The 12,814-nt window shown below is 43.7% G+C and overlaps 1 protein-coding gene across 1 annotated transcript in view; it reads left to right on the plus strand.

Annotated features, from left to right (window-relative positions):
- Window positions 1–12,814, plus strand: part of PITPNA (phosphatidylinositol transfer protein alpha) — a 42,080-nt gene that overhangs the window by 11,521 nt on the left and 17,745 nt on the right. The window contains exons 4-9 of the mRNA XM_059669199.1: window positions 2,417–2,508; window positions 7,688–7,695; window positions 8,654–8,728; window positions 9,899–9,982; window positions 11,725–11,802; window positions 11,946–12,056. Of these exons, the coding sequence (XP_059525182.1) occupies window positions 2,417–2,508; window positions 7,688–7,695; window positions 8,654–8,728; window positions 9,899–9,982; window positions 11,725–11,802; window positions 11,946–12,056 (448 nt within the window). The remainder of the gene's footprint in view (window positions 1–2,416; window positions 2,509–7,687; window positions 7,696–8,653; window positions 8,729–9,898; window positions 9,983–11,724; window positions 11,803–11,945; window positions 12,057–12,814) is intronic.

Here is a 12,814-nt window from a genome sequence, read left to right on the forward strand (position 1 = left end):
TAGAGCGTTGGCCTGTGGACTCAAGGGTCCCAGGTTCGATTCCGGTCAAGGGCATGTACCTTGGTTGCAGGCACATACCCAGTGGGTAGTGTGCAGGAGGCAGCTGATTGATATTTCTCTTTCATCGATGTTTCTGGCTCTCTATACCTCTCCCCTTCTCTCTGTAAAAAATCAATAAAATATATTACTATATATATATTTTATTGATTTCAGAGATGAAGGGAAAGGGAGAGAGAGAAATAGAAACATCAATGATGAGAGAGAATCATTAATTGGCTGCCTCCTGCATGCCCCACACTGGGGATCAGCCCGCAACCCAGGCATGTGCCTTTGACTAAAATTGAACCGGGGACCCTTCAGACCACAGGCCAGTGCTCCATCCACTGAGCCAAACCAGCTAGGGCTCTTACAGTATTATTAATAATTATATTATTTTCCATACAAAACCTACTTTTGCCACACCCTGTATTTCGGCAAACTCTGAGCCAACCCAAAGGGTGTTGATAATAATAGTAAACATGTACCAGCTTGAATGGCAGTTGAACCAAGCAAGTTTTAGAAACTATCTAGAACTGGAAAAAATAAACCTGCATATTTTTTTAAATTGTGGTAAAATATGCATAACAAAAAATTCAACATTTTAAGTGTATAGTTCAGTGGCATTAAGTATACCTACATTGCTGTGCAACTTACACCTGAATCTTAATTTCTAGTCACCAGACTGAACTAAAACCAGTTTCATCTTCATTGGTAAAATCCCTGATTGAATGTAGTCTGCCCCTCTAGAGATGTAAAAGTGCTAGCTAGCCCTAAGGGGGCTAGGGTTTTGTAGTGTGGGAGCCAGGAGGAAGCAACACTGTGAGGTGGGTGGGGGATGGGGGGAAATCTCACTGTGTTCCCATTTCCTTGCCAGTGTGCTTTTTCCTCCATGCCTCCTCTTTATCTCCTCCTTCCCTACTCTGAGTTGACTGTTAACCAGTACTTAAGGATCCATTAATAGTTAATTAAAATAAGGCTCCAAATGTATGTCAACGATAGTTGAGAAAAAAAAATTTTTTTAAATATATTTTATTGATTTTTTACAGAGAGGAAGGGGGAGAGATAGAGAGTTAGAAACATCGATGAGAGAGAAACATCGATCAGCTGCCTCCTGCACATCTCCTACTGGGTATGTGCCCGCAACCCAGGTACATGCCCTTGGCCGGAATCGAACCTGGGACCTTTCAGTCCGCAGGCCGACGCTCCACCCACTGAGCCAAACCGGTTTTGGCAACCTACAAGATCTTTTATGACCCAGCCTCTGCAGGTTCTCTTGTTCCCTACCTCATCCCTTACACCAGGTACTCTGAACTTCTCTCTCTTCTCCAAACTTTTCTTACCTTACTCTTATCCTTGTGTCTTGCTCAGTCCTACTCACTCTCTGCTCTGTGTTCATTTAGTCTTTCTTCTCCTGAGGAGCCTCCCCATGCACCATGCTGCCTGCACCATGTTCTCCTGCGCTGTCCCCCAGAGCCGTGTGCTTACCCATTGTGGCACACAGTGTTGTTCCCTGTCTGGTTATACTCCCCACTGGAATGTCAGCTCCTTGAGGGCAGGACCTGTATGGTGTCTGTATGTATCCTGGTGCCTGGCACATGGAAACACTGACCTGAATGAGCATGCAGTGAGTGGATGAATCTCAGGGCTGCTCTGAATTCTCTGAGGTAGCTCTCTTTGAGGTTAGCTCTCTTTTCTTAGGCCTCAGGCACTAAAGCTGATGATATTGTTGGAGCCTGCTAAAGCCTGCTTAGAATACCAGTGAAAGATTAAGGAAGAGAAATATATATACCTTAAATGGGGGAGAGGCTCTTACTGAACCTGCTTTTCTGTAATCTGGGATACGAAGAATTAAATACAAGAAAATATTTTGTCCTGGGAGGCAAATGGCCCTGAGGGCTTCCTGGCATCCCAGGACTGACAATGAGAAGATCATCAGATCTTCTGGAATGCCATACTGAAGTTAGTCAGTCAGTCTGTCTGGCCCATAAACCTGGACTGGTATACTCTTGGAGGTATGTCATCCATGCCGTGTGGAATGTGATGCCCCGGGCCCAGTGAGCTCTGGAAAAAAAAGCATACTGATAATGTAATGGCTGATAAGCCGCGGCAGGTAGCCCACAGTCTCACCTCCTGTCCTGTTCCTGGTGGGGGGTGGGGCAAGATGTGGGTGGATGTTAGTAGCTAGCCCAGCTGGGGGTTCAGGCTCTGACAGGTGGCCTCTCACCCATAAGAGTAACCTACTTACCTCATGGAAATTTACTTGTCAATTCCCCATTGAAGAGGCTAGGGCTGTGGCCTGAAGAGTGTGATGTAAAAGCCCCATTGTCTTCTCATTCTCTCCTCCATTTCTTTTCATAACCCCTTTTTCTTACTATAGCAAAGTGCCCGGGTTTGTTCGAATGCTGGCCCCAGAGGGAGCCCTGAATATACATGAAAAAGCATGGAATGCCTACCCTTATTGCAGAACTGGTGAGTGCAGACCCTGGCCAGAAGCTGGAGTTCGGGCCCCAAGCCAGAAGATGGGGTCAGGTAGACCCAGCGGTGGGGACGAATTGGGGTTTGTGTCCCATGTTCATTTGCTGGATTAAGCCAGTGGGAAGATGAGTTTAGGAGTTGCCTTCAGACCTGAGGCTGATGGAGTCATTGTTGTCTAGTAATTTGGCAGCCAGCTGGGTGGAAACCACCACAGAGCCATGGCCTGAGCTGGCACAGAACCAGCCCTTCTTATTTAGGGGATGGTATGATAATTTTGATTGTTTTTACTGATTACGAAAGTACTGTTCTCTGTTTAAATTTTAGAAAATACATAGAAACAGAAGAAATTAACCACCCATGATTCTCTCTCTCTTTTTAACTTTTAAAACTGGTTTGAGGGAGAGAGAAACAAACATTAATTTGTTGTTTCACTTATTTATGTATACATTGGTTGATTCTTTTTTATTTTTATCCATTTTTAATCCTCACCCGAGGAGTGAGAATATTTTTTCCATTGATTTTTAGAGAGAATGGAAGAGAGAGAAAGGAGAAAAACATCAGTGTAAGAGAGACACATCAATTGGTTGCCTCCTGCTTGTGCTCCAACATGGGCCGGGGATTGAACCTGCAATCAAGGTATGTGCCCTTGACTGGGAATTCAGCCCGTGACCCTTGGGTCTGTGGGCAGATGCTCTAACCACTGAGCAAACCAGTGAGGGCATTGGTTGATTCTTGTATGTGCCTTATCAGGGATTAAGCCTGAAACCTTGGTGTATCAGGATGATGCTCTAACCAACTGAGCTACCCGGCCAGGGCCCATCCATGATTCTCGTATCCCTAGATAGTCACTGTTAAGATTTTAGTATCTTTCTTCCTGGTCCTTTTTTAAAATCTTACATATACACACATATATGAAATGTCCGGACATGTTTCCTAGACAAATTTTGGATCATATCATATTAACTATTAAATTGCTCATTTTACTCAGTAAATGAAGAATCTTTTTCCTGTCATTACATAGTCTCCTATTTTTAAAAATTTGTAATGGCTGCATGGTATTCCATTGTATGAATATACTATGATCTTTTTAAACCACTCCCTTATTGTTAGATACTGAAATTTCCAGTTTTAATATGATATATTTGTGTTTGGCTTGAAAACCAGCGTTGAGACCAGGGACTCTTGAGAGAGGTAACAGTCATAGAAAAGAGCCTGAGGGTGACCTTCTTGCCTTGGGGAAGGGCCAGGACTGGACACCAAGAAAACATAGCAAAGGAGCCTTAGCCAGTTTGGTTCAGTGGATAGACCACCAGCCTGAGGACTGAAGGGTCTCAGGTTCAATTCCTGGTCAAGGTTACATACCTTGGTTGCACTGGCCCTGGTCTGGGCACATGTGGGAGGCAACCAATTGATGTGTCTCTCACATCAATGTTTCTCTCTCTCTGTCTCTCCTCCTCCTTTCCACTCTCTCTGAAAACCAATGAAAAAATATCTTTGGGTGAAGATTAACCAAAAAAAAACATAGCAAACGAAACATTGGTGATATTGGGGGAAAGTGGAAATAAGCCCAGTTTTTTATGACAAAATATTTATAATCAGTTATATCTCAAATATGTTAAATAGCACATGGAATGTGCATGCCAGATTCGGGTGGGAGGGTGGAGGGCCAGGAAGAGGAAAGTCACTGTGAAGAACCCTGACTTATACTCAATTAGCATGTTCTGTAGTTAAAGATGGAAGTGGAATTATTTTCTTAACCTGGGTCCGCCTCCTATCTGGAGTTTCTGGAAAAGAAAGACTTGAACCTCCACAGAGAACTTTGTATTTTAGACTTTCTGGGATTCCCTTTGAGTAGTTCAGACTCCTAGCTTTCCAAGATTCCAGAGTAGTTCTCTTGGAGAACCCAAGCTAGTACTGATCCTTATCCTGGGGTGCTTCTTAGAGGTCCCCTAGAACTTTCTGTGAGCTGTGTGGCCTTTCCCCCAGCCAACCTACATTTGTTTTCATAGTCTGGCTAAGTTGTCCTCTTGCCAGCCTCTGCTTACATGTACTGTTTCACTTGCTTTATTTGTTGGGACTTGGTACTCCCTAGATTGTATCTGATGAGGATGTTCCACCCTTGTGGTCCTTATCCTGTGAACTTGGGAATGATTAAAGTCTAGAGCACAGGATCATTACTCTTTCCAATTCTCATGAACCTTGTATCAGGAGATTAATAATCATTGATAGGACCTGGGGTGTGTGACACAGAGTTTTATTGCTTTGCTGAAAATGCAAATATCCCTACTACAGATGGGCAAGAAGCTGTTAAATTCTTTGAAAAGCGGCATGCACACACTTTCTTTTTAAAAATACATTTTATTGATTTCAGAGAGGAAGGAAAAGGGAGAGAGAGAGAGAGAAACATCAATAATGGTAGAGAATCATTGATTGGCTACCTCTGCACATCCCCCACTGGGGATTGAGCCTGCAACCCAGGCATGTGCCCTAACCAGGAATCGAACCATGACCTCCTGGTTCATAGGTTGATGCTCAGCCACTGAGCCATGCCAGCTGGGCCACACACTTTCTTAAAAGACCATGTGCACTGTAGCTGTGTATGTCTGGTCTAGGGCCAAAGGTGAATTTTCTTGATGTCTAAGAGAGTTGCATTGAGCATACGTCATAAGAACCTTTGTCAACTTGGCATAAAGGAGGCAAACGGATAGCATAGACTCCTCCATGCGTGGGGCAGGGTTCTAGGTACACAGCTTGTGCTGACTGAGAGATGCCACTGCCCTCTGTATAATTCTAGGGAGTGTGCTGCAGCTGACATGGGCGTTATTTTAGCTGTCAAGTGTTCGTTCACATATTGTCCTGACCTTTGGCCAAAAGAAAAAAGAGATAAAAGTAATTTCTAAATACTACATGAGCCCTAACCAGTTTGGCTCAGTGGATAGAGCATCGTCCTGCGGATTCAAGGGTCCCAGGTTCGATTCTGGTCAAGGGCATGTACCTTGGTTGCAGGCACATCCCCAGTGGGGAGTGTGCAGGAGGCAGCTGATCGATGTTTCTCTCTCATCAATGTTTCTAACTCTCTATCCCTCTCCCTTCCTCTCTGTAAAAAATCAATAAAATATATTTAAAATAAATAAATACTACATGAAGAGGAGGCAGGGGTAGGGGAAAGCTTGGTTTCTCCAGTGGGTACTGACCTCACACTCATAGTCACCATATACGAAATGAATGTGTTGAATCTTAGATCTGTTCAGTTAGGTGCTTGCTCTTTTAAAATAAACAAGGAAGGGTAATCTCCAGTTTCTTCCGGGGGGCGATGGGAGAAAGATGGTTAGTTCAAACATCTAAGTTTGGTCCAAGTAGATTAAAGGGTGAGGTGAGATAGATAAAGAAGCATGGAATAAATTCCTGAGCGGAATGAAAATGGAGTTGGAATACTCTGGTCATTCATTATCAGCTGTTTCTATGCTCTTACCTTACTTTTCTCTGTCTCCCCCCTGTTGTTGGTGGGCTGGTAAGATGGGGTTTGGTCTGTGAATGAAAGTAGGAAGAGGAAAACAAATGTTTCTCTTTCTATCTCTTCCTCTAGCCTTAACCCTTGACTGAATAGTCTCACTAAGCCATGGTTTGAAAGTACCTTATTAATCTTACTTAGAGAGCCTGCTTTTCTGACTACAAAGGGTTTCCTGGGACTTTTTTGTGTGCTCAGGATTGCAGTTTGAAGAAAAGGGAATGCTGGGGATGCAGAGGTGTTGGGAGGAGCAGGGAGGACCAGGGAAGATTGTTTGGTCACCCCCATTAGCATTAAGGACCAATGAGAGTCATTGTCATCATAGATTTAGAAATGTAACTAGTCAGAACTGAGTGGATCTATTTCTCAGGGTCTCAAAAAGACTAAGGTATACAAACCTCATATGCCAATATATTTAGTGTACACACCGAAGCGTGTATAATCAGAATGCCAGTATGCAGTGAACATGTTCACTTGCTTAAGTGATCAGACTCGTGTGTCTGTTCATTAGCATGTTCTGTCCTTACAGAGGCCAAGCTAGAAGGAGAAAGTTGCTCGGAGAACATGGGGTCAGAATCAGGTGGTTAGTTGGAAAACCTTTGTGGCTGTGTGATCAAACCAGGCCAGCCTGACTGCTGTCTCCACTCTCGGGATGGGGCTGCTAGATGTGCCACGTTTGCAGCCTGGGGCTCCTGCCCCTAGGACAGCCCTGGAGTGTTTTTCCAAACTGGTCTTTTTGGACTTCTTTGATGGATATGATACTCACCATGTCCTTTTTATTAGCACAATTTTCTCCAAGTTCATAACAGAGCAGTTATTTCAGTAGGCCTTTTAGTTATCTTACTCTGGTGCTTTCTTCCCAGTTTCTTTCATTGAATTTAGGGAAATTACTTATAGTCTCCTGGGTTATTTCTATACAAGATAAATCTTATCCCTTATATTTCGACTTTTCCTCATCTCAGTCTCACAGGTAACCTTAGTTGCAGTTTTGGAGTTGTGGGGTTTGACTGTTAGTCCTATCAATGTCCAAACATGGCAGTGTGGCAGCCATCAGAAATTGAGATAACTCTAAATTCAGAGGGTACAGAATGATCCAGGCTGTTGTCAGGAGGAGAGCTAGTCCGTTCCCCAGTGACATTAGAGCTGCAGTCATTTTCTCTGATAAATAATTGAACTGTGCTTTCCGAGGGGTCTCATTACAATGAGCGGGAGTATAGAGGGTGAGAGGTTTGGTTACAGTGCGAGGAGGGATGCAGGAGGCAGATAGATGTGCCTGCCCTAAAGTGCCCTGCTCTGTGCCCCTGCAGTGAGGGGGACACCAGGTGATGCCCTGAGACAGAGCGGTGGGTCTCATTGCTTCAGCTCCTCAGAGCCAGTCCCCCTCCTTGCTCAACTGGAGAGAATCTCAAGGAGCCAATAGTGTCATTCCTTTAATTAAGTCCCAGATTTGGTCTTTGGGGACTTTCATATGATTGAAACTTGCGGGTTGATGCGTTTGAGGTACCAGATGCACTCACTGGGAATTGGAGGGTGACTGTGGGTGAGCCCCAGGGAGTGGAGAACTCTTTGCTATTGTGATCTCTGGGGTTGAGGGCCAGATATTCATTCACCCTCATTAACATTAATCTTTTTCTCTCTTCTTTCCATGTCCTTGCCTTGGAGCAGTTATTACAGTAAGTATTTTCCAAGGGGGGGTGGGGAGGGTGGAATTGTAGATGATTTCTAAGAAAAAAGAAATAAAAATGTAACTGCACTGGAGGTTACTGGGTATTCCTCTCTTTCTCTTGGGTGACTTTTGGAGTTGTTGAGGCCTAACCCTTTCAGGCCTAAGGAGAAGCCTATTACTTGGCAAAGAAGCCCCTTTCTTTAAGCTGCCTCGGCATGTGGCTTTGTAAGGCGCAGCAGTCATGGAGCCTAGCTCTGGCTCTCACATGTTCAGAGTGAACCAAGGCTCTTCCCTGCTCATGCCACGTCATACCTTTAGGTTTGTACAGAACTTCAGTTCAGCTGACCTGAGTGGGGCTTCCCACTGGGCATCTATTGACCCCAGCGAACACTGACCTGTGGCATAATTATGAAGTCAGCAGGGTTTCTCTTCCATGCCCATCCCCTGGGTCATTGCCCCTTCTCTCCACCTTTCAGCATCCTCATCCAGTGCCTTGTCCCTGTTGGTCAACATAGGCAGTACTTGGGAACCCAATCCCTGCTAAGGAATTAATGGACTAATGTGTTCCTCCTTTGCTTAGTTCTAATTTTGAAAAAGCACTAAGGGAAGAAGATAGTAATTAGCATGAAGAGTTCATTTGCTGAGAAGAGAACTTGGACCTCAGCAAAAGGTTGGCTAGGGGGGAAGCGGGTAGTGATGAACATTTTTGGTGGGCTAGGAAGTCTTCCTCTGTTCTTCCCACACTACTAATTACTAGCACCCTGTGCATAAGCTAGTGATCTATAAATTACTGCAGACCTTGTTGGCTGGGGTGAGGATTGAGTGAGATAATGCATGCCTAGCATGCTGTGGGCTCCCAGTAAAGTTAGCTGTTATTGTAAGGCAGAGGTTGCAGTCTCTGATCCAGTAATCTTTACTTTTCAACTTTGAGCCTGGTGACCATAAGGTATTTCCCCCCCTTCCAGAATGAGTACATGAAAGAAGACTTTCTGATTAAAATTGAAACCTGGCACAAACCCGACCTTGGCCAGCAGGAGAATGTAAGTAGCACTTCCCAAGAGCTCCAAAGGCTTCCAAGCTTCAGGGCAGGGGATTGAGACCGCCCTGTCGCTTCTCCATCCCTGCCATGGGGTCCGCTCTGTGCTTTCCTTTTCCTGGCCGGCTGGGTAGCGGCCTCTGCTAGACCTGTCCTACCAGAATGGGGCTGCTCCGTCTCTGATTTGCAAAATATGATCCTTAAGACTCCTTAGAGGGCCTTTTCATTGTACTGGGATTGATCTAAAATGCAACTTCTGGTACAGAGGAGCTGTATTTTTAAAACATCAGGACTACAGCCTCTGTTGAGCACAATTTCCCAGTAACTCCTCAAATTTAAAATACATCTATCCTTTACCCCAGCAATTCCACACCAGGAATTTATCATACAGTTATGTTAACACATGCACGAAATAACTTATATACAGGAAAGTTCATTGTAGCATTCTTTGTGTAGTCAAAGATTAAAAACAATACAAGAGCCCACCAGTAGAACACAAATTCTGGTTCAGCCTTATAGTGATATATTTTGCAAACATTATAAAGAACCAATAGAGAGAGAAAAGAACCAATAGGGAAAAATCTTCAAGATATATTGTTCATTGTTTAAGAAAACAGGATGCAAAACGGTGTGTATTATGTACTACCATTTGTATTAAAAGAAAGATCTTCACACATGGATGTTTATAAGTGCATAGAATCTGGTAGCAGTGGTGTTAACTCTGGAGAGGACTGGGAGATAAACAAGACAAAGAATTACTCTGTATCATATCCTTTTGTATATTTTGAATTTGTATCATAATTTCATATTATGTATATGTACAACATGTTGGAATTAATTTATTAAAAGCATCCAAATAAACAGTATATGGCTAAGCAGGCAACATTTCCGCGAGTGTTTTATCGTCTTCACAAAGGGGGAACATGTGGAGATAATATAGGTACTATAGGTAGCCCCGAGAGTGTTAGGCTGAAAAATGAGAGCATTAGTTCTCAAATGTGTACCCACTTAAAATTCATCTTCCCATTCTTTTGAATAATTTTCTTTGTAATTCTTTGCCAGTAGAGATCTCACATCTCTAGCTATGGGAATAGCTGTTTTTAGGTGTCCCTTCTGGGTAAAGGGTGCTTTATAGCTGACAAAAACTACACAGTGGTGCTCCTTGTTCCTGCAGGTGCATAAACTGGAGTCTGAGTCGTGGAAACATGTGGAAACCGTGTATATAGACATTGCAGATCGAAGCCAAGTACTTAGCAAGGTAGGAACTGTTTAGAGATGTGGGTAGCCTCTGAGATGAAGAAATGACTTCTAAGTGTCAGAGAAATCAGGGAACCAGACCCAACTTGGCTAAATGGGAAGTTCTCTCTTGGGTATTGTTTTATTTTTTAAATTAGTATTAAGAATTCCCTTGTCTTGACCCGGGAACACTACCAGGGAAATAGTGGCCCAGATGTGTGTGTCCTGTTTGGCCTCTGGAAATTATCACTGGACAGGGTAGGTCCTATTGGTAGTCCTGAGGGTGATCTGCCCTGCTGAAATGACACTTAGCCTGAAACTAGTTCTCAAATTTATTTTTCCAACCCAGTAATTAAGAAACATTTAGTGCCTGCCTGTTGTGTTTGGAGTATTCTGTTTTGTGTGTTCCATGCAAGGAATGTTCCAGATATGTGAAAAGACAAGTCTCCTGCCATCAACAAATTGGTAGTTGTTTCTCAGAGTAACATACATGGCAGCAGGTGCCTAGCAAAGGATGGTCCACTGTTTGACCATGCAGGTGGAGAGTGCAGGGACCTGCTCACTGCTGTGCTCACAGGAGGTATTTGTTCAGGAAAGGAAAGGGTAGTTCTCCCTCATTCAGTACTCTTCCTGTCTGACAGGCCTGATGGAATCAGGGAACAGGAATTTGAATAGTGTTTGCTCTCTGTATCCCAGGGATATATATATAGCAAAGTGAATATATCATAAGGGTGCGTGCAGCTTGATGGATCTTCTCAAACTGAACATACATACACAGATATTTCTCAGACAGAAATGCTAGCAAAGAGTATGACTCTTCGAGTATTTTGTCAACTCTGTTTCATGTGAATGGAGAGAAGCAGAGGTAGGGAAGATTTTTTTTTTTTAAAGCATGCATAAATAATCTTCTTAGCTTTGGGAAATATTTTATGACTGTGTGTGTATGTCTGTGATTTGTTAATGTCATTATTTTTGTTAGGTAGTTGCTATGAGTTTGCTTTTCATGGGCCCACAGTCAATGCAGAGGAACTGCCAAAGATTCAGCTTTTATTATGGTTAATTACCCCACAGCATTGACTGCATTCCACATCAGTGAAGTGAAACTGACAAAAATGCACAAGAGGATACTATAATTGAACACTTTATGTTCGATACATTGAACATTTCTAATAATGATTTTATTAAAACAAGGCAGTTTAAAAAAAGAAAAGAAAGAAAGAAGCCAGACAGAGATCAGGTTAGATCTCAGGAACGACAGCCAGTTGTTCTTAGCTCTGGCTGTGTGTTTTAGAGTCACCCCCAGAGGTTAAAAAAACAAACAAACAAACAAAAAACCATGCTGCCCTTATCTTCAGATATTCTTATTCATTGGGTTTTAGGTGGAGTGGCTCAGAAATCTGTATTTTTAAAAAGCTGTCCCTGGTAATTTGGATGCTCACCCCAGGCTGAAAATTGTTTTTAGACAGTAGAATACATGTCTGCTCAAACAGTCTGGTGACACTTTCATATGGTAGAACTGAACACAAACCCTGGCAGAGAAAGCCACCAGAACACTCCTCTGTGGCAAATGTAACAGTTCCATATCCTGTTTATAATATTTTCCCGTATTTTCTGTTGGCCATCAGCATTAAGATTGGCGTGAAGTGTACTTTGATGGAAAATCTGATTCCTCTCTCCCTCCCTTCATCTTCCTATCTCCCTCTCTCCCTATCTCTGTCTTCCTCCTTTCCTCCCTCCCCCAACTCCAATTCTACCATTTCTCAGGATTACAAGGCAGAGGAAGACCCAGCAAAATTTAAATCTATGAAAACAGGCCGAGGACCCTTGGGCCCCAATTGGAAGGTGCAGTTCACATCCTCACCACCAGGGGGATGGACCCAATGTGGGTGGGCCTCTCCCAATGGCTGGGGCTGGCTGGGCTAAGGGAGAGCCAGAGCTCAGTTCTGTTAGTTACCTGCCTGCCTGTGGATGTGTTTCTAATACAGCAAGAACTTGTAAATCAGAAAGAGTGCCCATACATGTGTGCATACAAACTGGTTACTGTCAAGTTCAAGTGGTGGGGCCTGCAGAACAAAGTGGAAAACTTTATACATAAGGTAAGTGACCAGGTGAGGCCTTCCCAGTTTTATGGGTTGGTGGGGGGTGTTTTGCCCAAGAGAAGATCATACAACCCATGTGACTTGTATCCTAGGGTAGATGACATTCAAATATTTCAGTTTGATTTCCCAGACCCCCATGTATCCTTATACTTAACTGTCTTACAGTTTAATACTGTCCATCCAAGGGCACCACATGTGACAGGGAAGGAAACTGAGGCCAAAAAAAAAAGGAAACAGGAAGAGGCTTACTATGATTGAAATACAAATAAAAATCTCTGTCTTTTCTTGAAGCCAAAAGGCAAGAGGCACTGTGAGCCAGATTCTCCAGTGCCCTGAATTACTGAACTAGGCACATGGAAGGAGTTTTTATAGCCTTTTTTTCTGATGTGTTAGAGCCTCACTCTTGGGCTATATTTTATAGCTGCTGTTGGCCAGTTTTAACCTGGCTTTAGTCTTCAGAGACAAGGAGGAAACTTGGCACAGTTGTTTTGGGGCCTTGGCTTAGCTGTGAGCTCATGGGTTGCTATCTAGGTAGCATTTTGGGCACAGGGCCTAGCTGTGAGGTAGACACCCTTTTTCTCCTGGGGGCCCCCTCCCACTCAAAGCCGTACCTATTAGACTTGTGACGGCAAAAGTCACTGACCCTATGGGACTGGAGGACTGCTCTAGTTAAGCCAGCCAGGCATCACTCTTCCCCCACCTCCCCATTAAAGTGTGGGTATTGGCCCGGCCAGGTGGCCCAGTGGTAAAGCGTC

Source organism: Myotis daubentonii, chromosome 16 (assembly GCF_963259705.1).
Source record: "Myotis daubentonii chromosome 16, mMyoDau2.1, whole genome shotgun sequence".
Classification (NCBI taxonomy): Eukaryota; Metazoa; Chordata; class Mammalia; order Chiroptera; family Vespertilionidae; genus Myotis; species Myotis daubentonii.